General features: G+C 42.4%; 2 protein-coding genes and 1 long non-coding RNA gene across 5 annotated transcripts; 2 read left to right on the plus strand and 1 right to left on the minus strand.

The window, feature by feature from the left end:
• Positions 1-2,334: 2,334 nt before the first annotated feature.
• Positions 2,335-3,866, plus strand: LOC145864213 (uncharacterized; the record flags this gene model as incomplete). Its single annotated transcript, XM_082969401.1, has 1 exon — positions 2,335-3,866. A coding segment is annotated over one exon (1,002 nt), but the record flags the coding sequence as incomplete, so codon positions are not given.
• A 1,569-nt stretch (positions 3,867-5,435) lies between these two features.
• On the minus strand, positions 5,436-12,855 carry LOC145862425 (uncharacterized). Its single transcript, XR_014381876.1, has 2 exons — positions 12,497-12,855; positions 5,436-8,975 (listed from the first exon to the last, which is right to left on the minus strand). It is a non-coding gene; the product is annotated as an uncharacterized LOC145862425 (long non-coding RNA).
• Positions 12,856-12,971: 116 nt separating this feature from the next.
• LOC145862415 (uncharacterized) lies at positions 12,972-26,656 on the plus strand. 3 transcript variants are annotated; one of them, XM_082966441.1, is made up of 4 exons: positions 12,972-13,255; positions 13,900-14,084; positions 20,831-21,008; positions 24,756-26,656. In XM_082966441.1, the coding sequence occupies exons 2-4, from the start codon at positions 14,076-14,078 to the stop codon at positions 26,624-26,626; spliced, it is 2,058 nt and encodes a 685-aa protein (XP_082822567.1). In that variant the 5' UTR covers positions 12,972-13,255; positions 13,900-14,075; the 3' UTR covers positions 26,627-26,656. The 3 variants fall into 3 exon arrangements, with proteins under 3 accessions (XP_082822567.1, XP_082822573.1, XP_082822571.1); XM_082966445.1 differs by having other exon boundaries at positions 12,973-13,255; positions 20,831-20,996; XM_082966447.1 differs by lacking the exon at positions 20,831-21,008.
• The last annotated feature ends 757 nt before the right edge of the window (positions 26,657-27,413 follow it).

Genomic DNA, 27,413 nt, shown 5'->3' on the forward strand with positions numbered 1-27,413 from the left:
CGCGACCGACGTCTTTTCACCAAAAATGATTTTTAGTGCCGACTTCATTGACGCAAAAGTCAGCAGAGCACAAGCTGTCAAAGCCAACTGTTTCTCCCTACCATCTAGACAGGCAGTATCTACTGTTAGGGTTTAACCAACTATTTGTTAGCATAACCTATATAAAATAACAGAGAAGCTATGCCACAATATTAAGTATATAAACAATAGATAATTGAATACTGCTATATGTTAGAGAAAGTGGCTCATGTGATGGTGGGTCATGTGGACAGAATGCTGATGCTTTAAAACAGGGTTTTGCAAGAGCTTTTTGCTGAACAACAGCCATAACAAGATAATGGTTGCAATGTAGGGGTTTTAGAGAACTGTGCATTGTGTAACAAGGTGTAGGCAGCTGACTTAGTGATAGGAGGTTGTGAAACCCATCACAAGGGGAGCATGTGAGGAACAGGTAGAGTGGAGAAACAACAGTATAAGTAAATCACTGGGAATTGAGTGGTTGCTGACTCTTGAGTATACACTAAGAAGATAAGATCAAACGCCAGGCAACATGTGATGCGTCACGAGGTTGGGACCAACCTGCACGCCAACGATAGGCTGGAGTAAGTCTAAACCACACCCAGTCTCTACTCTGACAGGCCCAGCAAGGAGGGGGAACTAAGTCTGTCAAGAAGTATTTAAAGAAGAACTTGTGATGACATTTCAGTTCTCTGTCTGCCCTGCGTGGTGTTTCAGTGAGCCCGTATATACGAACGACATATTTACAATTCAAGAGTTTGCATTAATTAAAGTACAAAGAAATGAGTAGTTACTCTGCTGACTATTTTGTTCCGACACCAGATTCGAATTGACGAGACCCGACACTAGCAACTTGAAAGCTAACACTGCATCCGGGAGAACCATGTCGTACTTGGGCATCCTATTGTACCTTTGTTCGAAATCAATGATGTAGTCCGTCATTGCAACCGAAATATCTCTCGTAACACTGTCAAAGTTTGAAATAGCCTCGTAGGCACGGTCTTATGACTAATTTAAGAAATACAGAATCCAGTGCCTTGATCAAAGTTCCCATACCATCATCATTGTTCAAATCCTCAACGGATATTTCCAGTGCTGTATCTCTCGCGCTTCCTTCGAGCGATAATTCCACCGCAAGTGCTTGCTTTTTCGCGTCCAGATTAGTAACCCGTGTCCAGATTCCAAGTTCATTTTTCTAACTTTTGTACGACCTCTTCTCGTCAAAGCGAGGTGGCACATTGTAGTTATTAAATCAAATCAATTTTATTTATATAGCCCTTCTTACATCAGCTGAAATCTCAAAGTGCTGAACAGAAACCCAGCCTCAAACCCCAAACAGCAAGCAATGCAGGTGTAGAAGCACGGTGGCTAGGAAAAACTCCCTAGAAAGGCCAAAACCTAGGAAGAAACCTAGAGAGGAACCAGGCTATGAGGGGTGGCCAGTCCTCTTCTGGCTGGGCCGGGTGGAGATTATAACAGTACATGGCCAAGATGTTCAAATGTTCATAAATTACCAGCATGGTCAAATAATAACAATCACAGTAGTTGTCGAGGGTGCAACAAGTCAGCACCTCGAATAGATGTCGGTTGGCTTTTCATAGCCGATCATTGAGAGTATCTCTACTGCTCCTGCTGTCTCTAGAGAGTTGAAAACAACAGGTCTAGGACAGGTAGCACGTCCGGTGAACAGGTCAGGGTTCCATAGCCGCATCCTCTGCTACCAATGTTAACTCGAAATGACACAACGACAAGTTTCCAGTTTAACAAAGTTTACTATACCGTATGAACACACTACAAGGTAGCCATTCCACTCAAGGCTAGGTCCATCAACCACAAGACTTCCCACGCAGGCGCACTCTTGACAGAGTGATAGCCCCGTAATAACGGAAATATAGGGATACATAGAACATGAACTTAACATTAGTTGGGTTAAAATCGTTCTAGAAGTTACACAGGGTTGATGGAGGGACTTGTCAAAATTCCAAATTTTGTCACTTTAGCACGTCTTTATTCATATGATTTAATAACAGATTTAAAATGTAATACTGGTTCACAATTTCTACTGGAAAAATATGAAAGGGAAGCAAAAGGCATTCATTTCATGGAAGGACCCATCTGTTTATGGACCCATATTTGCAAAACCTAACTATTCAATGTCTTTGATTCACAGGGGACATCTCTAATCGTTGCTCTCTTAGAGGGTGGGGCTTATCATCTGGGGAGCCTCAACAACATCATGATGCTGACAAGAAAGAGAAGAGTCTCTCCAGATCAGAACACCTCAAGAAACACCAGCATAGAGGTATAGGGAAGTAACCTCACCGCTGCTGCTGTGACTGTGGGAAGAGTTTTGCTAAACAAGACTTGACAATTCATGAGCAAATTCACACTCTAGAGCATGCATCTAAAACCTTAACATCTCATCAGAGAATTAATTCAGGGGAGGGACCTTATACCTGCTTTGATTGTGGGAAATACTTAAATCAGTCAGGAGCCCAGACTAAACACAAACACACAGGAGAGAAGCCTTATAGCTGTGATCAGTGTGGGAAGAGATTCAATCACTCTGGACCCCTGACTATACACCAACGCATACACACAGGAGAGAAGCCTTATAGCTGTGATCAGTGTGGGAAGAGCTTCAATCGCTCAGGAGCCCTGACGAGACACCAATGCATACACACAGGAGAGAAACCTTATAGCTGTGATCAGTGTGGGAAGAGCTTCAATAATTCAGGAGCCCTGACTACACACCAACGCATACACACAGGAGAGAAGCCTTATAGCTGTGATCAGTGTGGGAAGAGCTTCAATCACTCAGGAGCCCTGACTACACACCAACGCATACACACAGGAGAGAAGCCTTATAGCTGTGATCAGTGTGGGAAGAGCTTCAATCACTCAGGAGCCCTGACTACACACCAACGCATACACACTGGAGAGAAGCCTTATAGCTGTGATCAGTGTGGGAAGAGCTTCAATAATTCAGGAGCCCTGACTACACACCAACGCATACACACAGGAGAGAAGCCTTATAGCTGTGATCAGTGTGGGAAGAGCTTCAATCACTCAGGAGCCCTGACTAGACACCAACGCATACACTCAGGAGAGAAGCCTTATAGCTGTGATCAGTGTGGGAAGCGCTTCAATCAATCAGTTGCCCTGACTACACACCAACGCATACACACAGGAGAGAAACCTTACTCCTGTCTATGTGGAAAGAGCTTTGCTCATTCAGGGTCACTGAAAAAACACAAGGAAGCACAAACATGTTTTCTTTCATCTCCCTCCTCTCTGCCACCTGTTCCAGATGCTTAAATAAAGTTTAAGTGGGTAATAAACCTGTTATCCATCTCCCATTCTCTAACAGTTTACTAAGTCTGATTACCATGGTAACCTGTGTAGCATAATATGCAGCTCTGGATCCATATGTATCAAACGTTTTGGAGTAGGAGTGCTGTGTGTGTGGTGGGGGTGTTCAGAGCTGTATCTTATTTCATTAACTCCTATTTTTCATTAAATAATGGACAATAATATATCTCCACTAGTAGGTGTATATTCATGTGTGAGGGAAATGTTGTCTGAAGAGAGAGCTTTGAATTGTAAATCTTGTCTCATACAATCATTGGTTCCTGTAGGTGCTGGGTAGAGATGTGAGGGGGAGACGGTCATGACCCCCTGAGACATTTTGACAGAACGTCCAGAATATGTTCTATAAGTTACATGCAGGAACCAAACGTTAATGATGAATAATGTAAATCATGCAAATATAACTTGTCTGTGTAAGCAGTGTATAAGAGAACTAACAGAACTTCCCCGAAAGAGCTCCTGACGGACCTGTACTATGGTGCATTAAGTTTGTTGGAACATCTCCAGCTTGCTGATATAAAGGAATGATTCATTTATGTTTGACTTTGATTCCCTGCTGGTAATTTCCATGATGTATTCAATACATCAATAAATGAAATCGATTATCTTATGTGACGGAGATGTGTTGCACTGTATGAGGCAAATGGTGGTCACACCAGACACTGACAACCTTAAGGTATCTGTGACCAACAGATGCATATTTGTATTCCCAGTCATGTGAAATCCATAGATTAGGGCCTAATTCATTTATAATATTTGCTTGATTTCTTTATATGAACTGTAACTCAGTAAAATTTTAGAAATTGTTCGGTTTATATTTTTGTTGAGTGCAATAATAATTGAAACTAATTGAATAAATGATTGGGCTTTCTGCTGTTTTAGGTGTTCTGGGTCAGAACTGTTTCAACGTGACTTACACCCATCAGAGTATCTGTGCTGTGAAGGGCTCAACAGTGGTACTGCCCTGCATATATCAACATCCAAGTTATCATGTAGTCTCAAAACCAAACTGCTATCTCCAAGAGAAATGTAATGAGGTGCCTAAAATCCTGAGCTCAGTGCCAGAGTATGCAGGTCGTGCTGAGTTCCTTGGGACTAAAGAGAAGGACTGCACCCTGAGAATCACAGACCTGCGAGAGAGTGATTCAGCTGAGTTCAAGTTCAGATTTAAAACACTACAATTAATTTTAGAATAAGGCTGTAACGTAACAAAATGTGGAAAAAGTCAAGGGTTCTGAATACTTTCTGTTTGCACTGTGTGTCTATATATTTCATTCATGTTACATGAATCAGTCCAATACATCTAAAACACTTGAAAATCATCTCATTATTGTTTGAGGATTTGATCAGATACATTTAGTTTCAGGTGTTTATGGTCAGAGCTGTTTGAATGTGACTTACACCAAGAGGAGTATATGTGCCTTGAAGGGGTCAACAGTGGACATTACCTGCACGTATAGACATCCCAGCAGGAATAACGTCACAGAAGTATCCTGGTTCAACAAATGGGAGTCTGGAGTTACTACAGATCTAAGCCAGGACCCAGAGTATGCAGGTCATGTGAAGTACCATCAGTGTTATAGTCATGAGAATAAAACAGGTTCAAAACAATCGACAGAGAAACACTTTACTTACAGTGCTACACATCTGTTAGGATAAGTTATTTTTCCTGCTTAATTAGACTGTCAGGTGTAGTTATTCACCAGTTATAAAGTGTGTTTGTTGTCTCTCTTTATGTTTCTATGACTGCAGGGAGGGAGACGCAGCAACAGGCTTGAGAACAGCAGGAATAGATACATAGGCCTGTGGTTTACACACGTCTCTCAGCAACTGTGAACATACTGCTTCTGACTGATTTCTTGTTTATTTTATTTAACCTTTATTTAACTAGGCAAGTCTATTAAGAACTAATTCTTATTTACAAGGACGGCCTACCTGTCATGGGAATTCTGTTCCCAATGTTCATAAACCGAACTTCAATGAAACTACTCAGTCTGCCCCCCAGAGGGTGTAAGATTCTGGTTGAATGAAGCAGACGGAGAGCCAGCTTACAATTGGTCAGAATGTTTATTTACGAGAGCTCTGAATATCATACAATGACACAGCCTTTTATACCTGACATTTGGTCATACCATATGTCATACCCCTTACAAATGCCCCTCTTCTTTAACACTGTCAATGCTTATTTACAAGTCTTCTCCATCTCATACATTGCTTATCATATCCTGCCCCATGTTACATAATCTACTGCAAGCCTAAAGGTTTCTCCCCTTCCTGGGTGGGGAGACCTTCTTCCTGTTATCAGTTTCACAGTGGTCACAAGTTGTCTGCTGTCTGGTAACAGTTCCCCTTTTCCCTTGAATGTCTTGCTTACATTGCTAAATCATTAAGCTTCAACTTTTCCGACACACACACATTAGTACATTCATCTTATAATCACTCGGTTATAGCTTTTCAGGGTGAAATCATTTAGTCAAACCTTTAAAAGGCCTCCTGCGGGGACGGGGGCTGGGATTTATATATATATATACACGACAAAACACACATCACGCCAAGAGACAACACAACACTACATAAAGAGAGACCTAAGACAACAACATAGCAAGGCAGCAACACGACAACAACATGGTAGCAACACAACATGGCAGCGGTACAAAACATGGTACAAACATTATTGGGCACAGACAAAAGCACAAAGGGCAAGAAGGTAGCGACAACAATACATCTCCTGATGCCTCTCCATGGTTGTTATTCACACTGAACTCAGCAACTACGGTAACAAAGTGTTGACAAACTGTGTCTGTGTGAGCTAATAGGTTTGTGCCTAATTTAATATCCTTTTGATGTGTGATTGTGTTGCAGATTTACTGGGGCAGGATGGCTGGAGTGTGACTTACACTACTCAGATTATCTGTACCGTGAAGAGGTCAACAGTGGACCTGTCCTGTTCTTACACATATCCCAGAGGTCATACAGTCATAAAAGCATCATGGTCCTATAGATGGTCTGGTGTGAAACCTGAGAATGGTGGTCATTCAGAGTACTATCGGATAGAGTGAGTCACTCCACCCTGAGAATCACATATCTGAGAGAAAGTCAACAAGTACAGGTAAAAAATGTGAGATTCAAATACAAGGATATTTCATTTCAAGCTCCACTATATGATAACATGTGTATTCATATCATCCACCTTTTTGTTGAACCTTTAGAGAAACAGACCTCAGTTATGACTTCAGCTGAAGGAATCACAGATTATCATACTCCGTCTCTCTGTCTTCATGTGGTTCAGGTGAGAATCTTTCTAAGACCGTCATTTCACATTATCATTTTAATTTATTAACTTGATTATTCATTCATTCATTCATTTGTTGACGTGTAAAACAGGAAGGCCTCCAAATCCACCTCTGACACAAGGGACACAGCAGACGATGGACAGGTGAGTTAAGATCACATAGTATTTTATTAATTAAAGCTCCAGCAGAATTACACCCTGCTTACACCTCCACACCTGGTGACATTAATTTACTACATCACTACACCCTGGTTATACCTCCACACCTGGTGACATTAATTTACTACATCACTACACCCTGGTTACACCTCCACACCTGGTCACATTAATTTACTACATCACTACACCCTGGTTACACCTCTACACCTGGTGACATTCATTTACTACATCACTACACCCTGGTTACACCTCCACACCTGGTGACATTAATTTACTACATCACTACACCCTGGTTACACCTCCACACATGGTGACATTAATTTACTACATCACTACACCCTGGTTACACCTCCACACCTGGTGACATTAATTTACTACATCACTACACCCTGGTTACACCTCCACACCTGGTGACATTCATTTACTACATCACTACACCCTGGTTACACCTCCACACCTGGTGACATTAATTTACTACATCACCACACCCTGGTTACACCTCCACACCTGGTGACATTCATGTACTACATCACTACACCCTGGTTACACCTCCACACCTGGTGACATTAATTTACTACATCACTACACCCTGGTTACACCTCCACACCTGGTGACATTAATTTACTACATCACTACACCCTGGTTACACCTCCACACCTGATGACATTAATTTACTACATCACCACACCCTGGTTACACCTCCACACCTGGTGACATTCATTTACTACATCACTACACCCTGGTTACACCTCCACACCCGGTGACATTAATTTACTACATCACTACACCCTGGTTACACCTCCACACCTGGTGACATTCTGAAATTATGGAAAGGATGATCGGAAAGAGAGAATTCACCATCAGAGTAGGACTGCTGATCTGGGATCAGTTCGACTCTGTTCATATAATACTAGAATTCATTATGATCTGACCTTTGGTAAATTTTTAGTCTGGATTGTTGTCTTGTGTCACAATGGACCCTGTATATTCATGAAATATGATTATTAAAGGAGGGTTCACCTGCTACCACTGTAGTAGTACCTAACACATATAAATACTTGTATCAGCTGTTGTAGATGAATTTCATGATGATGAGCTCCTACATTTGCTCCAGTATTAAAGTTGCCTTCCAGTGGCCACCACCACTCCTCCAGCTACATCTGGAACTACAAGACAGACCGACTGTAACGGGTGTCGTAAGGATTATACCAAAATGCAGCGGGTACGTGAATACTCATCTTCTTTAATGAAGGAAAACGTAAACACTTAACAAAACAACAAACATCGACGAGAAACAGTCCTGTCAGGTGCAACAAACACTAAACAGGAAACAACTACCCACAAATCCCATAGAAAAAACACCCCTACTAAATAGGACCTTCAATTAGAGGCAACGAGGAACAGCTGCCTCCAATTGAAGGTCAAAACAATAAACTAGACATAGAAATAGAAAAAATAGAACATAGAACAACCCAAAAACCCCGACAACACAAACACACCCCTGCCACGTCCTGACCAAACTACAATAACAAATAACCTATTTTACTGGTCAGGACGTGGAGGTCTCGAGCGCACCTCCTGCACAACCCGTCCTGGCTGGATGGTAATAGTAGCCCTGCACGAGCGGAGTGCTGGCACAGGGCGAACTGGGCTGTGCAGAGGCCTGATGGCTGCCGTGCGTAGAGCAGGCGTAGGGTAGCCTGGGCCTAGGAGGCGCACTGGTGACCAGATGTGCTGCGCAGGCATCCTCCTTCCAGGCTGGATGCCCACTCTAGCACGGCACTTGCGAGGGGCTGGGATCGCTCGCACCGGACTGTGCGTGTGCATGGGTGAGATCGTGCGCACTTCCGCATACACTGGCGCTCTCCACTCCACACGCTCCCCATAATAAACACGGGGAGTTGGCTTAGGGCTCACCCTTGGCCCAGCCAAACTACCCGTGTGCCCCCCAAAAAAATATTATTGGGGGTGCCTCTCAGGCTTCCTTGCCAGCCGTGTCCCAGCATAGCGTTCTCTGTCCTCTCCAGCCTTCCTCCGTGGTCCTTCTCCCACTAGTATCTGCTCCCAAGTCCAAAACTCCTTATAACTCTGCTGCTGCTCCTTCCTCTGCTGCTTGGTCCGTTGGTGGTGGGTAGTTCTGTTACGAGTGTCGTAAGGATTAGACCAAAAAACACCCCTACTAAATAGGACCTTCAATTAGAGGCAACGAGGAACAGCTGCCTCCAATTGAAGGTCAAAACAATAAACTAGACATAGAAATAATAGAAAACAAAACATAGAACATAACCCAAAAACCCCGACAACACAAAACAAACACACCCCTGCCACGTCCTGACCAAACTACAATAACAAATAACCTCTTTTACTGGTCAGGACGTGACACCGACAGAGAGACACGCACATAGAGTCTGAGAGCTGGGAAAAATAGACAAATGTAAAACAAATGTTGCTTATTCATAGGTTGCACCTCAGACAGTGGGTCGCGTCATGTCATTGTTATGAATGTTCTCCAAGCCTCCCTCCGCCATCGGTGCCATAGACGTGCACAAAAGTCGCGATGGATGGAGACTAACGACTATTTTGTCTAAGTAACACTATAGTGGCCTGGAAATATGACATTGCGAAAGTAAGCAAATGTTTTGTAGGAAACAACTTTGACATCATTATCATGTCGTCAAATGGATGGCAATGTTGTCATTAGCTACAAGTTCATCAAAAATGCTAACGACAGTTAGCTAAGATTTGGTGATATTCCCTCAATCTTAGCGAGCTAGCTAACGTTATGCTGCATATCTACAATCAATCTGGCGAACGTCAAAATGATGACAAAAGGTTTTCTTACTAATTATTTGCCTCCTTTTGCAATGTCATTGTATTTCCAAGCCACCGTAATTAACGTTTTGAAGAAATCAGCTCTCATTGACGAAACATTGAGTAGAATGCTCGATCAGTCGGACACGCTTCTTAGATAGGGGCTTGCTTGTTCGTTCTTGTTTGAGAATAGACATAGCTAGCTACCATAGTGATCCCCACGAGAGTATCTAATTTCAGTGCATCATTCATATGGCTGGGAGTAGACGTGACAATATCCAGATTGGGGGGGTATGTTTTTTTACATATATATTTTTATTTATTCAACCACAGGAGCTCACTCTCAATGTTCAAAATACACCAGAGAGCATCATTTAGCCACAGAGGATCAATAGTTTCCAAAAAATAACTGTGGATTAAGTTTAAGATTCATCACAAGCACATACTGCCGAGCCCTTTCCCAACAACGCAGAGTTAAAAAGTAAGAAAAAAATGTTCAAAGGAATATAGTAACACAATAAAATAACAATAACGAGGCAAGGTACAAGGAGTACCGGTACCGAGTCAATGTGCAAGGATACAAGGTAGTTTAGGTAATTGTGGTAATATGTAAAAGTGACTAGGCAATCAGCACGTGTGTAATGTTGAGATGGAATTGTCAATCCTTAAAGCAGAAGCCAAGGGGACAGTGGTTAAAAACAAATGGCAAGAGTTGTGGAAAAAGGAGAGAAAAGGAAGACCCCTGTATAAGATCCAGGAAAAGGTGGGGGCAGACAGGTCCTCAGGCCGAGAGAGAAGGGAGGAAAGTGTAGTCACAAGGCTGAGACTGGGACACACAAGGCTCAATAGTACATTGAAATTGGTGGGGAAACATCTGACTGGGAGGTGTGATCATTTCCAGAAATATGTGAGGGAAAGGGAGCGATTGTTATTAGATTTGAGGAGTAATGGGGTTGAAGAGCGAGGATTAAGTGAACTGCTGGAGAAATCTTCAGGGGATGAAGAAGAAAAAAAGAGCGCAAACTAGAAGCTATTAGGTCCTAAACAGAGAGTACACAGTGGCAGAATACCTAACCTCTGTGACTGACCCAAAATTAAGGAAATCTTTGACTATGTACAGACACAGTGAGCATAGCCTTGCTATTGAGAAAAGCTGCCGAAAGCAGACGTGGCTCTCAAGAGAAGACAGGCTATGTGCAATGCCCACAAAAATGAGGTGGAAACTGAGTTGCACTTCCTAACATCCTGCCAAATGTATGACCATATTATGACACATATTTCCCTCAGATTAAACAGACCCACAAATAAATTAGAAAACAAATACAATTTTGATAAACTCACATATCTTTTAGGTGAAATACCACAGTGTGTCATCACAGCAGAAAGATGTGTGACCTGTTGCCACCAGAAAAGGCCAACCAGTGAAGAACAATCACCATTGTAAATACAACCTATTTTTATGTTTCCCTTTTGTACTTTACCTATTTGCACATCATAACAACACTGTTTTTAGACATAATATGACATTTGCTATTCCTTCTTTCTTTTGGAACTTTTGTGAGTGTAATGTTTACTGTTCATTTTTTTTATTGTTTATTTCCCATTAGTTTATTATCTATTTCACTTTCTTTGGCAATGTAAACATATGATTCCCATGCCAATGGAGCCCCTTAATTTGAAAATGAGGGAGAGAGAGAGATAAAGAAAAGAGAGAGAGAGAGAGTAGGGTTGTACACAGAAGTTAGATGGTAATTCTATACGTACATTCCAACATGGTGACAAATACTGACATTTAATCAATTACAAATTATATGACCCTCCCCTGGAATAAACAAAAAAACACTAAACCCTCCCCCTGACTGAAATTGAAAAAGCATGACCCTCCCCCATTTCCTAAGGGAAATACAGTAATTGCATACATTTCTGCCTGTCCCTAAAGCAAGAGTTCTTAAACGTTTTCAGCCTGGGATCCAAATGAGAAATTCTGTGTTTTCCTGGGACCCAAGCTCATGAAAATATGCAACTATACATAAACATCGGTACATGTCATTGCCCTTATGCCTAAAACAAATGCAATATAGACAAAAACAAATAACAATGAAATTAAATATCCATACAAATATGTATTAATATTTATTTTCCTCCATTAAAAACACTTACATATCTGTCTAGGTTGGAACTGTTGCTCTTAAAATACAATACATATTTTTTTTATTCTGAATTGGAATAAATTGATTGATCACATCTGTAGACCAGAAAACCCCCACACAGTCCTAATGAGAGCATGTCTATTCTGGGCTCTGTTTTTGACAGTGCAACACTGAGGTCATGCTCAGCCTTGAAACTGTTTCTGTACATGTTTTTTAAGTATGTCAGAGTTGAGAACCCTGACTCACATAGGTATGTGGTGCCAAACTGGACCAGAACATCTACTGCTTTCTCAGTCAGGCAGGAGACAGCTTCCTACTGTAGATGAGCAACCCAGAACTGTGTAAGTGTGTTTGCCTCAAAAAGCATCTTGCTTCAGTCAGTTTATTCCAGTTAAGAATAACAATTATTATTGTATTTTAACAGCAACAGTTCCAACCTAGACTAGTTTTCAACAATAATTTCTACAGTAAGATGTACAGTAGGCCAGATCATTTTTCATATTCATCTGTACTGTTACTAGGGTTGCACTATCAGTAGCTAGCTTGCTTTTGCGAATGTTAGCTATTAGCTGTGTACAAGGCCAGGGGATTGTTTGAAAGAGAAACATCTACTACTATGAGAGTTAGTTAGTACTCCCTTATTACTGCTTATAATCACCTGTTATTAAAAAAAACAATGCCTTGCTAGATGACTTACTTTTCCACTGTCGAAGCACTGTTTCCTGAAGCATTCTGCCCTGTTCTGAAAGAACTCCCTGGGTTTACCGTCATGTTGTGGATGTTTGCCCAGGACGTGTCGTTTTATTAAATTGTTCGTTATGCGAGTCTAATTGCTAAGCACTTCCACACACAAAACACATTGTTTGCGCTCCTCGTTATACGCTTGTATGAAAGAGAGAGAAACTCATCGCAGTATATGCGTTTCATGACAATAGAGCTCAGTCAGAACTTGTGGCTAGCATGAGTCCATTTGATGACAGCGGTGAGTGACGGCGAGTGGGAATGACAAGTCAGTGGCTGACAGCGCATCATCTGCTGCCTGAACGACAGCGCTGCGTTGTGTGTGTCGCGGAGTGATCTTCAAGAAAACTGCAGAAAAAAAAGATCCGGTAAACCCGGAAGCACGCAGGCATCTCCCTCTCGCGCAGCTGCCAAACAGAGCAGAGACCGCTGCTTAATTAAGCAGAAAGCGCACAGAACAGAGAGCAGAGATGCAGTTGGCCAAATCAATTCCAGTAATTAATGAAACAATTATTAATGTACACTGACACGCCGCGACCCCCCATTAACAGGTCCGGGTCGCGACCCATACTGTAAACAAGGCGGCCCTAAAGTATAATGGATTTATACCATAGTCCAGCTGGGGGCGATAATGCAACATATTGGATGACACCCACCAATAAAGTCCACTGAAGAAGAAAAAGCTGAACAATTTCGTCTTTATAAATATTTTCCGGTATGTGAGATAATTTACTTGTTCTCTGTAATATCGCATAGTTTTGGAATAGTGACATTATCTACTGTGGAGGAAAATATGCAGGTTTCTCGACTCATAGCCTGACTATTCGTTTAGCAACCGCGTGACCCAGCATGACAACGTGAACCAGATTGTTCAACAGTCTGCTGGGTGAGGCGATATACGTTCCTCCATTCATTAACGAATGGGATTCCTATATTCTCCTTTCATTAAATATCTCTACCATGAACTCTTAAATCGAGATAGCTGGGTATTTTGCTACTGTATGGCCAGTGTGAGCCAGAATGCTAACTAGCCAGCCCGTAGTTGTTCTTTCAAATGCGGTGGTCAGTGGATAAACGAGCTCTGAGTTGAACAAATGTCAGAAAACGAACTAGTAGCCAGTTGTTGTTGCCCATGTGTGAATCATATCAAACCCACAGGCTCCTGAAGCACATATGTCCCTACCCGAACTCCTGAGTCTAGCTAGCATTTCGCTACCTAGCTAAGCAGTTTTATGACAAAACGGGTTATATGAATCAAACACTAACGTTAACTCGGCGACAATATTATTGTGGCGCTGTAATGTCAAATGTGTTTTAAGTTTAACTGTCATTGAAGTTTTTGTTTACTACTGGTTTCAGATCCGAAGGAAGATAAATTGTCGCCATGTTTTGTGTGTCGTTAAGGACTCCTACGGAAGGAAATTTCGACTCCCGGAACACTTAAAACAAAGTAACTGTACTACTGTAGCCAACAAACTTCTTGTCTAAGACAAGTTATCTGGTGAAGAAACGCTGAAGAAACAATAGTTTCCAAAATGGATCCGGTAGGTTTGATTTGCTTTTAACAGTATAGGCCAGATGTGCTATATAAAATGTCTAGGCCTAGTTTTCATAATCTGTGATCCACCACATTCCTGTGGATTTAATGGATGGACAAAAACGACGATAGAACTTGTTGGGATTTTTCTTCCTTCAGCAAAGTAACCTACTACTTTATCATGTGTAGGAATCAGTGTCTATTACTTAATTATCTCTCATTCCTCCTAAAGTGTATACTTATTCACCTCCACTGATTTGAAAATTAGATGATCCTCATCCCCATACTGTATTTATTTATTTATTTATCTTGCTCCTTTGCTCCCCAGTATCTCTACTTGCACATTCATCTTCTGCACATCTACCATTCCAGTGTTTATTTCATATATTGTAATTACTTCGCCACCATGGCCTATTTATTGCCTTACCTCCCTTACCTCATTTGCACACACTGTGTGTATATATATATATATATATACTGCTCAAAAAAATAAAGGGAACACTTAAACAACACAATGTAACTCAAGTCAATCACACTTCTGTGAAATCAAACTGTCCACTTAGGAAACAACACTGATTGACAATACATTTCACATGCTGTTGTGCAAATGGAATAGACAACAGGTGGAAAGTATAGGCAATTAGCAAGACACCCACAATGAAGGAGTGGTTCTGCAGGTGGTAACCACAGACCACTTCTCAGTTCCTATGCTTCCTGGCTGATGTTTTGGTCACTTTTGAATGCTGGCGGTGCTTTCACTCTAGTGGTAGCATGAGACGGAGTCTACAACCCACACAAGTGGCTCAGGTAGTGCAGCTCATCCAGGATGGCACATCAATGCGAGCTGTGGCAAGAAGGTTTGCTGTGTCTGTCAGCGTAGTGTCCAGAGCATGGAGGCGCTACCAGGAGACAGGCCAGTACATCAGGAGACGTGGAGGAGGCCGTAGGAGGGCAACAACCCAGCAGCAGGACCGCTACCTCCGCCTTTGTGCAAGGAGGAGCAGGAGGAGCACTGCCAGAGCCCTGCAAAATGACCTCCAGCAGGCCACAAATGTGCATGTGTCTGCTCAAACGGTCAGAAACAGACTCCATGAGGGTGGTATGAGGGCCCGACGTCCACAGGTGGGGGTTGTGCTTACAGCCCAACACCGTGCAGGACGTTTGGCATTTGCCAGAGAACACCAAGATTGGCAAATTCACCACTGGCGCCCTGTGCTCTTCACAGATGAAAGCAGGTTCACACTGAGCACATGTGACAGACGTGACAGTCTGGAGACACCGTGGAGAACGTTCTGCTGCCTGCAACATCCTCCAGCATGACCGGTTTGGCGGTCATGGTGTGGGGTGGCATTTCTTTGGGGGGCCGCACAGCCCTCCATGTGCTCGCCAGAGGTAGCCTGACTGCCATTAGGTACCGAGATGAGATCCTCAGACCCCTTGTGAGACCATATGCTGGTGTGGTTGGCCCTGGGTTCCTCCTAATGCAAGACAATGCTAGACCTCATGTGGCTGGAGTGTGTCAGCAGTTCCTGCAAGAGGAAGGCATTGATGCTATGGACTGGCCCGCCCGTTCCCCAGACCTGAATCCAATTGAGCACATCTGGGACATCATGTCTCGCTCCATCCACCAACGCCACGTTGCACCACAGACTGTCCAGGAGTTGGCGGATGCTTTAGTCCAGGTCTGGGAGGAGATCCCTTAGGAGACCATCCGCCACCTCATCAGGAGCATGCCCAGGCGTTGTAGGGAGGTCATACAGGCACGTGGAGGCCACACACACTTCTGAGCCTCATTTTGACTTGTTTTAAGGACATTACATAAAAGTTGGATCAGCCTGTAGTGTGGTTTTCCACTTTAATTTTGAGTGTGACTCCAAATCCAGACCTCCATGGGTTGATAAATTGGATTTCCATTGATTATTTTTGTGTGATTTTGTTGTCAGCACATTCAACTATGTAAAGAAAAAAGTATTTAATAAGATTATTTCATTCATTCAGATCTAGGATGTGTTATTTTAGTGTTCCCTTTATTTTTTTGAGCAGTGTACATACTTTTTTCCTACAGTATTATTGACTATGTTTGTATAATCCATGTGTAACTCTGTGTTGTTGTACAGTGAGGGGAAAAAAGTATTTGATCCCTGCTGATTTTGTACGTTTGCCCACTGACAAAGAAATGATCAGTCTATAATTTTAATGGTAGGTTTATTTGAACAGTGAGAGACAGAATAACAACAAAAAAATCCAGAAAAACGCATGTCAAAAATGTTATAAAATGATTTGCATTTTAATGAGGGAAATAAGTATTTGACCCCTCTGCAAAACATGACTTAGTACTTGGTGGCAAAACCCTTGGTTGCGATCAGAGGTCAGACGTTTCTTGTAGTTGGCCACCAGGTTTGCACACATCTCAGGAGGGATTTTGTCCCACTCCTCTTTGCAGATCTTCTCCAAGTCATTAAGGTTTCGAGGCTGACGTTTGGCAACTCCAACCTTCAGCTCCCTCCACAGATTTTCTGTGGGATTAAGGTCTGGAGACTGGCTAAGCCACTCCAGGACCTTAATGTGCTTCTTCTTGAGCCACTCCTTTGTTGCCTTTGCCATGTGTTTTGGGTCATTGTCATGCTGGAATACCCATCCATGACCCATTTTCAATGCCCTGGCTGAGGGAAGGAGGTTCTCACCCAAGATTTGACGGTACATGGCCCCATCCATCGTCCCTTTGATGCGGTGAAGTTGTCCAGTCCCCTTAGCAGAAAAACACCCCCAAAGCATAATGTTTCCACCTCCATGTTTGACGGTGGGGATGGTGTTCTTAGGGTCATAGGCAGCATTGCTCCTCCTCCAAACATGGCGAGTTGAGTTGATGCCAAAGAGCTCCATGCCAAAGAGCTCCATCTCATCTGACCACAACACTTTCACCCAGTTGTCCTCTGAATCATTCAGATGTTCATTGGCAAACTTCAGACGGGCATGTATATGTGCTTTCTTGAGCAGGGGGACCTTGCGGGCGCTGCAGGATTTCAGTCCTTCACGGCGTAGTGTGTTACCAATTGTTTTCTTGGTGACTATGGTCCCAGCTGCCTTGAGATCATTGGCAAGATCCTCCCGTGTAGTTCTGGGCTGATTCCTCACCGTTCTCATGATCATTGCAACTCCACGAGGTGAGATCTTGCATGGAACCCCAGGCCGAGGGAGATTGACAGTTCTTTTGTGTTTCTTCCATTTGCGAATAATCGCACCAACTGTTGACACCTTCTCACCAAGCTGTTTGGCGATGGTCTTGTAGCCCATTCCAGCCTTGTGTAGGTCTACAATCTTGTCCCTGACATCCTTGGAGAGCTCTTTGGTCTTGGCCATGGTGGAGAGTTTGGAATCTGATTGATTGCTTCTGTGGACAGGTGTCTTTTATACAGGTAACAAACTGAGATTAGGAGCACTCCCTTTAACCTCTCTGGGCTACCTACTCAACAGCCATTGGAATCCCGTGGCGCGATATTCAAATACCTTAGAAATGCTATTACTTCAATTTCTCAAACATATGACTATTTTACACCATTTTAAAGACAAGACTCTCGTTAATCTAACCACACTGTCCGATTTCAAAAAGGCTTTACAACGAAAGCAAAACATTAGATTATGTCAGCAGAGTACCCAGCCAGAAATAATCAGACACCCATTTTTCAAGCTAGCATATAATGTCACAAAAACCAAAACCACAGCTAAATGCAGCACTAAGCTTTGATGATCTTCATCAGATGACACTCCTAGGACATTATGTTATACAATACATGCATGTTTTGTTCAATCAAGTTCATATTTATATCAAAAACCAGCTTTTTACATTAGCATGTGACTAGCATTCCCACCGAACACTTCCGGTGAATTTACTAAATTACTCACGATAAACGTTCACAAAAAACATAATTATTTTAAGAATTATAGATACAGAACTCCTTTATGCAATCGCTATGTCCGATTTTAAAATAGCTTTTTGGTGAAAGCACATTTTGCAATATTCTAAGTACATAGCCCAGGCATCACGGGCTAGCTATTTAGACACCCGGCAAGTTTAGCACTCACCATAATCATATTTACTATTATAAAAGTTTGATTACCTTTTGTTGTCTTCGTCAGAATGCACTCCCAGGACTGCTACTTCAATAACAAATGTTGGTTTGGTCCAAAATAATCCATCGTTATATCCGAATAGCGGCGTTTTGTTCGTGCGTTCCAGACACTATCCGAAATGGTAAAGAAGGGTCGTGCGCATGGCGGAATTCGTGACAAAAAAATTCTAAATATTCCATTCCTCACTGCTGTTTCCAACGTCTTATGTCTTCACGACTCATTAAGACCAAGCTCCCGTGCAGCAGCTCTATTTCCTTTTCCAACAGCCAGATCAATCACCTTCAACTTGAAAGCTGCATCATATGCATTTCTCCGTGTCTTTGCCATGATGAGGGTGACAAAATGACTACCGTAATCAGAATGATGAAGTTTGAGAGCGCTCGATTTAATCTAAACAGTGAACAAAAAAGTTGTTTGACCTTAACCCATTCGGCAATTTCATTGGTCTAATGTAAGCTTCATGCCGCCAAAAAACTGAGCACGTCACAATGTGTTTTTTTGGAGAAAAAAAAATTTAAAGCGGGAAAAATCCATATATTAGCCGCGTCATTGTTTAAGCCGCGAGGTTCAAAGCGTGGGAAAAAAGTTGCGGCTTATAGTCCGGAATTTACAGTATTTCCCTCATTTTAAAATGCAAATCAATTTATAAAATTTTTGACATGTGTTTTTCTGGATTTTTGTTGTTGTTGTTATTCTGTCTCTCGCTGTTCAAATAATCCTACCATTAAAATTATAGACTGATAATTTCTTTGTCAGTGGGCAAACGTACAAAATCAGCAGGGATCAAATACTTTTTTCCCTCACTGTATGTGTCGAACTGCTTTGCTTTATCTTGGCCAGGTCGCAGTTGTAAATGAGAACTTGTTCTCAACTAGCCTACCTGGTTAAATAAAGGTGAAATAAAATGTTTAAAAATGTATATCACCAGATACTCTAAGGATGAAAAGACATCTTCTGTGGATTGTGCATTACGCCACCTACTGTACTGGAGTATGGGCCAGCGACAGGGATCGCATCTGCCAGCCCCGTTTCTCTTAAAAAAAATACATATTTGTGACTGTATCTAACGATGTTCTACTCGGTATGCTTATCAAACTCAATTCCTGTACCCCTTTCTACCTCATACTGGATCAGTCTCTCTTTCCCTATCATACTGCATCAGTACATGCTCCACTGTCTCTGTTTCCTGGCAGTAATCACATCTTCCTGTTGAATGATTTCCTACCACATTTCATAACTTATTCAGCTGGCTGTGCCCCACTCTTAGCCTTGTAAGGATAGCCTCCTCTCTTCTGTCCATTCCTACCATCCTCCCCTACTTTACTCTGTACCTGGAATAGGGGCAGCAGGTAGCCTAGTGGTTTATACCGTTGGGCCTGTAACCTGAGCTGACTAGGTGAAAAATCTGTCAATGTGCCTTTGAGCAACTTAACCCTAATTGCTCCTGTAAGTTGCTCTAGATAATAGTTTCTGCTAAATAGCTCAAATGTAAACAATGAATAGAGGCCTGCCCTTATTGTCACTGTTCCACTGCTCCTGCCATCTCTGCCCATATCATTCCCTTAGCCTCTGCCTTGCTCATGGCACCTCCACCTCCTGTCTCCTAAGGGCCTGTTTAGCTAGCACATCTACTTCCTCATTCCCTTCCACCCCCATATGGACCGGGACCCAAGCAAAGCTTATATGGACACCCATCTCTCTCACCCAGGCATGAATTTGAATTCCCTCATGTAGTGCTCCTTGTCTGCGATGTGAGCTAAATGATTGCAGACTCATCAACACAGCACATGAGTCAGAACATAGAACTACGCTGTCTGGTTTGACTTCCTCCGCCCACTGCAAGGCCAACAGTATGGCCATCAGCTCTGTAATACTTCTCCTGACAGCCACCCCACTTTCCTGTTCAACAAAGGCTGATCCAGTCTGACCTGTCCTTGGGTCATTTGATCCATCTGTATATATGGGGCAAAAAGTACTGATTTACAGTTTCCAGTCGCCTTTTAAAGAACTCTTATGGATCAACCCCCTCCCTGTCTTAGATAGGTACCATGGGGCTGAAGTCCCTGCAATACAATCCCATCTGTCTCATGGTTATCACCCACCCATCCAAAGCTTTTATTCTGTCCACGTTCAGGCTTTTAAGGTTAGGGTCATGCATAAGGTTAGCAGTGTGGTTAAGATCAAGTTTAAAATTACTTTTAAAGAAGATACACTTTTGAAATGGGCGTGGTTTATGACTTTGTGCCTGTGGTAACTAGTGTCGACCTGGCCCTTCAGTGTTTTCTTTCTCAGTTGCTGGCATGTCACGTGTCCTTTTATCAGTACACTAGTAACAACCTAATCATTATGAAACGTATATATTAAATCACATAAGCCACACGTCGCCTCTTCTTCTTTGTTTCGAAAGGAAATTACTGGTATAATAAATATGGTGGAAACTAACTAGCCCATGCCTCCGCCAACCCAATGCTATTAGATTAGTGGGAAGTAGTGAACAATTGAACATTTGAGGAAAAATGAGTTATTCTAGGGATGCACCCAAATCAATCAGAGGTGTAGACTAAATTAATCAAATATTTAGTTTAATGATTAACTATGTTTAATATTTATTGTGTCCAACAGGACAAAGCTAGCCCGTTCCCCTCTACCCTCCCGGAGTTCCCAGGTCAAATGTCTCCCGGTACTGCTTTACTGCTGGGTCTGGTTGACTGCAGGAAAACACCGGGGCAGAGTGGAACTGAGAGAGGAGGAGGAGAAGATAAGGAAGATGGAGATTTGTTTTCATTAAGTAAGAACCATGGTGTGTAGATTAGACTACAGTCTGCTTCTTTAACAATAACGGAGGTGCATAAAGATGGCGGCCCGCATTACTTAGCACAAATTTCTTGTTTTGTTAAGTTCACTGTATTCTACTTTGCTCTCTTTTACTGTTGGTATGGTCATTAGCACAGTAAACATGATCCCAATTTTAGCTTCAAGATGTCGGCAATTTGAAAAACCAAAAAAGTAGATTGTTCAATGTTCCATTAAATCAACAATGTTGCGCACCGTAGTTTCAAAACTCAGTAGATGGTGCTAAAACAGTGACGTCATATCAGAATTCTGCCATCTTTATGCACTTTAGTCATTCATTGATTAATTATATATTGATGAAAATATCTGGGGAGTTCCACCCATTTTAAAGTGTACCTTGGTCCAAAAATATTTCTCACCTAATTTTAACATTCTGTCATGTACAACTTAATACATGTATTTTTTTCCATTTCAAAACATTGAATTAAAATATTACTATACCAAGTGCCTATGTGCCAAATAAAGTAACATGCTGACCACACTGCTCGCGTCGCGTGCACATAAATGTTATTCAATCATTGCACCCACACTGCTCGCGGGAGTCAGCGATCGTCAAATAGAAATTGGTTCCATTTGTGACACTCAACGGGCTGCAAGTCCGGCCTTTCCCATCTCCTCATTGGTTTTTAGGAGCATATCCCACGTGGGTGACTACCCACATAGAAATACATAAACACACACAGTTATAGGTTGAATTGATTACTAACATCATGCAATGAAAAGTCCCTAGTTGACTAACCTGATATGACGGCTTGTCACACAATGAAAGGGAGGGGCAAGATAAAGAGAGCGGGAGAGACCAAGAGTGTGGGCTGGTACATACATGTGGAAGCTATGCTCATGAGAATGAATACTTTGCACATGAATGACTGCTCATCCGAAAATAATTGCAATGTATATATTTACGCTTGTATGTCTTGGTCGTCTCTCTGTTGAAATCACACGGTCTGTCTATATGGGGAGTAGTTCGATTGAAGTCTCTGGTTGTCTACCAGAGGTCACAGTGTCCGTAGTTGTAGGTTTCTTTGTTCTGGAAGTGTTTGTTGGAGTGGCTACATCAGAGTACCACACGGTGGTGGGAGGGAAATGTTCTTCCCCTCTCGTCTTCGTTAGACTGGATCCTTCAAAAGGTACACACGCGGTGGTCCTCGGTCGAGTTTACTGGACTAAAGTACTTAAACAGTTCTAGATTGAATGTTCCGATGTTGTCTATATCTTCTTAACTCGAGAGTTTGAGTCTTACCATTTTCTGGTCTGGTAGAGTCTAACCATTCGTGACGTCCGGCTCAACACCGTCCGTATACTGGTCTCAATGGTTGATTATTCATGGTACAGCTACGACCACTTTCCACACTGGCAGCAACCCCGGCATGTTATGGTCTCTATTTAAATTGCAACCATTTCAACGTGTATTCACCACTCCACATTTTCTGGTCTAATGTACATTTTGTTAGGAGTCCTTTTTATGCACTCGCATTGGAGGGCGGTTCCATCACGTTGCCACAATGTCTGCTCTCATTTAGAAGGCTAAAATCGCATTTCATCTTCTCACAAATAGTTTCATATTTAATCATAAGTTTTACAACATTTAATGTAAACCTGACCCCTTGAATGCGTACAATTTCAGAGATACAGTTGAAGTCGGAAGTTTACATACACTTAGGTTGGAGTCATTAAAACTGGTTTTTCAACCACTCCACAAATGTCTTGTTACCAACTATAATTTTGGCAAGTCTGTTAGGACATCTACTTTGTGCATGACACAAGTAATTTTTCCAACTATTGTTTACAGATTATTTAATTTATAATTCGTGGTATCACAATTCCAATGGGTCACAAGTTTACATACACTAAGTTGACTGCCTTTAAACAGCTCGGAAAATTCCAGAAAATGATGTCATGGATTTAGAAGCTTCTGATAGGCTAATTGACGTTAATTGGAGGTGTACCTGTGAATGTATTTCAAGGCCTACCTTCAAACTCCGTGACTCTTTGCTTGACATCATCTGAAAAACAAAAGAAATCCGTCAAGACCTCAAAGAAAATTGTAGACCTCCACAAGTCTGGTTCATCCTTGGGAGCAATTTCCAAACGCCTGAACGTACCACGTTCATCTGTACAAAATAGAGTACGCAAGTATAAACACCATGGGACAATGCAGCCGTCATACCGCTGAGGAAGGAGACACATTCTGTCTTCTAGAGATGAACGTACTTTGGAGCGAAAAGTGCAAATCAATCTCAGAACAACAGGAAAGGACCTTGTGAAGATGCTGGAGGAAACGGGTACAAAAGTATCTATATCCACAGTAAAATGAGTCCTATATCGACATAACCTGAAAGGCCGCTCAGCAAGGAAGAATCCACTGCTCCAAAACCGCATAACAAAATACAGACTACGGTTTGCAAATGCATATGGGGACAAAGATCGTACTGTTTGGAGAAATGTCCTCTGGTCTGATGAAACAAAAATAGAACTGTTTGGCCATAATAACCATCGTTATGTTTGGAGGAAAAATGGGGAGGCTCGCAAGCCGAAGAACACTATCCCAACCGTGAAGCACGGGGGTGGCAGCATCATGTTGTGGGTGTGCAGTGCTGCAGGAGGGACTGGTGCACTTCACAAAATAGATGGCTTCATGAGAAAAGGAAAATGATGTGGCTATATTGAAGCAACATCTCAATACATCAGTCAGGAAGTTAAGCTTGGTCGCAAATGGACAATGACCCCAAGCATACTTCCAAAGTTGTGGTAAAATGGCTTAAGGATAACAAAGTCAAGGTATTGGAGTGGCCAACACAAAGCCCTGACCTCAATCCTATTGAACATTTGTGGGCAGAACGGGAAAAAGCGTGTGTGAGCAAGGAGGCCTACAAACCTGACTCGGTTACACCAGTTCTGTCAGGAGGAATGGGCCAAAATTCACCCAATTTATTGTGGGAAGCTTGTGGAAGGCTACCCAAAACGTTTGACCCAAGTTAAACAATGTAAAGGCAATGCTACCAAATACTAATTGAGTGTATGTAAACTTCTGACCCACTGGGAATGTGATGAAAGAAATAAAAGCTGAAATAAATCATTCTCTCTACTATTATTCTGACATTTCACATTCTTAAAATTAAGTGGTGATCCTAACTAACCTAAGACAGGGAATTTTTACTAGGATTAAATGTCAGGAATTGTGAACTGAGTTTAAATGTATTTGGCTAAGGTGTATGTAAACTTCCGACTTCAACTGTATTTAGTTATACACAACTGTTTTGACATGATTATTGTTTGAATCCCCACCAACCATTTCCCACATTCTTTATGTGAGAGATATTGTTTCATTATCTACTTTTGGATGTTGGCGTTTTGGCGGCAGATTCTCTCTACACACACAAAGGATTTTTGACTTCTCGATACTGCCTCGCACGAGAGAAAGTTTATGGCTGGTCATTAAAGTGGGAGAGGAGGGGGGGCTCTCTTTGACCATCACCCAGGAGGGAAAGTCATGACAGCAGTGAGTTAGGGGAAAAACTGAAAGTATGAATCTTAGAAATAGTTTTCACATACAAACTTCGTATGTCTGAATTTCAGGATCAAATATGCTAATCAAAAATAACATGGTCGCACGTTTATTTCGATAGACAATTTTCTGCATTTATCATAAGTCCCATCAGTTAACCTGCTATTCATTATCTTTGTTTCACAGGGGACAGCCCTAACCGTTGCTCTCTCAGTGGGAGGGGCTTATCATCTGGGGAGCCTCAACAACAACATGACGCTGACAAGACGTCTCTCCAGAAGAGTCTCTTCAGATCAGAACATCTCAGTAAACACGAGCAGAGACTTATAGGGAAGAAACCTCACCACCGCTGCTTTGACTGTGGGAAGAGTTTTGCTAAACAGACAGAATTGATAATTCACCAGCGCATACACACAGGGGAGAAGCCTTATAGCTGTGATCAGTGTGGGAAGAGCTTCAATCAATCAGGAGCCCTGACTACACACCAACGCATACACACAGGAGAGAAGCCTTATAGCTGTGATTGGTGTGGGAAGGGCTTCAATCAATCAGGAGCCCTGACTACACACCAACGCATACACACAGGAGAGAAGCCTTATAGCTGTGATCAGTGTGGGAAGAGCTTCAGGATGTCAGGAGATCTGACTGCACACCAGCACATACACACAGGAGAGAAGCCTTACAGCTGTGATCAGTGTGGGAAGAGCTTCAATCGTTCAGGACAACTGACTACACACCAGCGCATACACACAGGAGAGAAGCCTTATAGCTGTGATCAGTGTGGGAAGAGCTTCAATCGTTCAGGACACCTGACTACACACCAGCGTATACACACAGGAGAGAAGCCTTATAGCTGTGATCAGTGTGGGAAGAGCTTCAATCATTCAGGATCCCTAATTACACACCAGCGCATACACACAGGAGAGAAGCCTTATAGCTGTGATCATTGTGGGAAGCGCTTCATTCTTTCAGGATCCCTAATTACACACCAACGCATACACACAGGAGAGAGGCCTTATAGCTGTGATCAGTGTGGGAAGAGCTTCAATCATTCAGGACACCTGACTACACACCAACGCATACACACAGGAGAGAAGCCTTATAGCTGTGATCAGTGTGGGAAGAGCTTTAATCATTCAGGAACCCTGAGCGAACACCAACGCACACACACAGGAGAGAAGCCTTATAGCTGTGATCAGTGTGGGAAGAGCTTCAATCAATCAGGACACCTGACTATACACCAGCGCTTACACACAGGAGAGAAGCCTTATAGCTGTGATCAGTGTGGGAAGAGCTTCAATCAATCAGGAGACCTAACTGCACACCAGCGCATACACACAGGAGAGAAGCCTTATAGCTGTGATCAGTGTGGGAAGAGCTTCAATCGTTCAGGAAACCTGACTGCACACCAGCGCATACACACAGGAGAGAAGCCTTATAACTGTGATCAGTGTGGGAAGAGCTTCAATCATTCAGGAGCCCTGATTACACACCAGCGCATACACACAGGAGAGAAGCCTTATAGCTGTCATCAGTGTGGGAAGAGCTTCAAACGTTCAGGATACCTGACAACACACCAGCGCATACACACAGGTGAGAAGCCTTATAGCTGTGATCAGTGTGGGAAGAGCTTCAGGAATTTAGGACACCTGACTATACACCAGCGCATACACACAGGAGAGAGGCCTTATAGCTGTGATCAGTGTGGAAAGAGTTTTGCTCGAGATTTCACCCTGACCAAACACCATCTCATACACACAGGAGAGAAACCTTATAGCTGTGATCATTGTGGGAAGAGTTTCAGGACGTCAGAACACCTGACTAAACACCAGCGCATACACACAGGAGAGAAACCTTATAGCTGTGATCAGTGTGCAAAGAGTTTTTCTCAAGACTCCAGCCTGACTACACACCAGCTCACACACACAGGAGAGAAACCTTACTCCTGTCTATGTGGAAAGAGCTTTGCTCATTCAGGGTCATTGAAAAAACACCAGAAAGCTCAAACATGTTTTCTTTCATCTCCCTCCTCTCTGGCACCTGTTACAGATTCCTAAATAAAGTTGAATAGAAATAACTCTTTACAAGATGTTATCTCCCATTTTGTAACAGTTTACTAAGCCTGATTACCATGGTAACCTCTGTAGCATAATATGCAGCTCTGGATCCATATGTATCAAGCGTCTTGGAGTAGGAGTGCTGTGTGTGTGATGGGGTGGGGGTGTTCAGAGCTGTATCTTATTTAATTAATTCCTATTATCCATTAAATAACTTTAATGTAGAATAATATTTCAACAATACTAGGTGTGTATTCATGTGTGGGGGAAATGTTGCTTGAAGAGAAATTGTACATCTTGTCTCATACAATCATTGGTTCCTGTAGGTGCTGGGTAGAGATATGAGCGGGGAGACAGTCATGACCCCCTCAGATTTTTTGGCAGAAGGCCCAGAATATGTTCTGTAAGTTAAGATAGAAGACGGTGCCAGTCACATGCAGGAACCAAATGTTAATCATGAATTAATGAATAATGTAAACCATGCAAATATAACTTGTCTGTGTAAGCAGTGTATAAGAGAACTAACGGGACTGCCCCGAAAGAGCTCCTGACCGACGTGTACTAAGTTTGTTGGAATCTCTCCAGCTTGCTGATAAATAATTATTCATTAAAGTTTGACTGAGTCCCCGGTAGTGCTTTCCACGACACATGTATTCCGTACAAAAATACATTAAGTCCTTTATCTTATGGGAAGGAGATGTCGCACTGCATGAGGCAAATGGTCACACCAGATACTGACTACCTTTTTTTTAAGGTATCTGTGACCAACAGATGCATATCTGTATTC

The sequence above is a fragment of the Salmo salar genome, chromosome 02 (assembly GCF_965601325.2).
Source record: "Salmo salar chromosome 02, fSalSal1, whole genome shotgun sequence".
NCBI lineage: Eukaryota > Metazoa > Chordata > Actinopteri > Salmoniformes > Salmonidae > Salmo > Salmo salar.

Excerpts from the sequence above, each read along its gene's own strand:
- LOC145862415 (XM_082966441.1), top strand. Across the intron at positions 21,009-24,755 it reads TTCATTAAGTAAGAACCATG|GGGACAGCCCTAACCGTTGC; the intron begins GTGTGTAGATTA and ends TTTGTTTCACAG.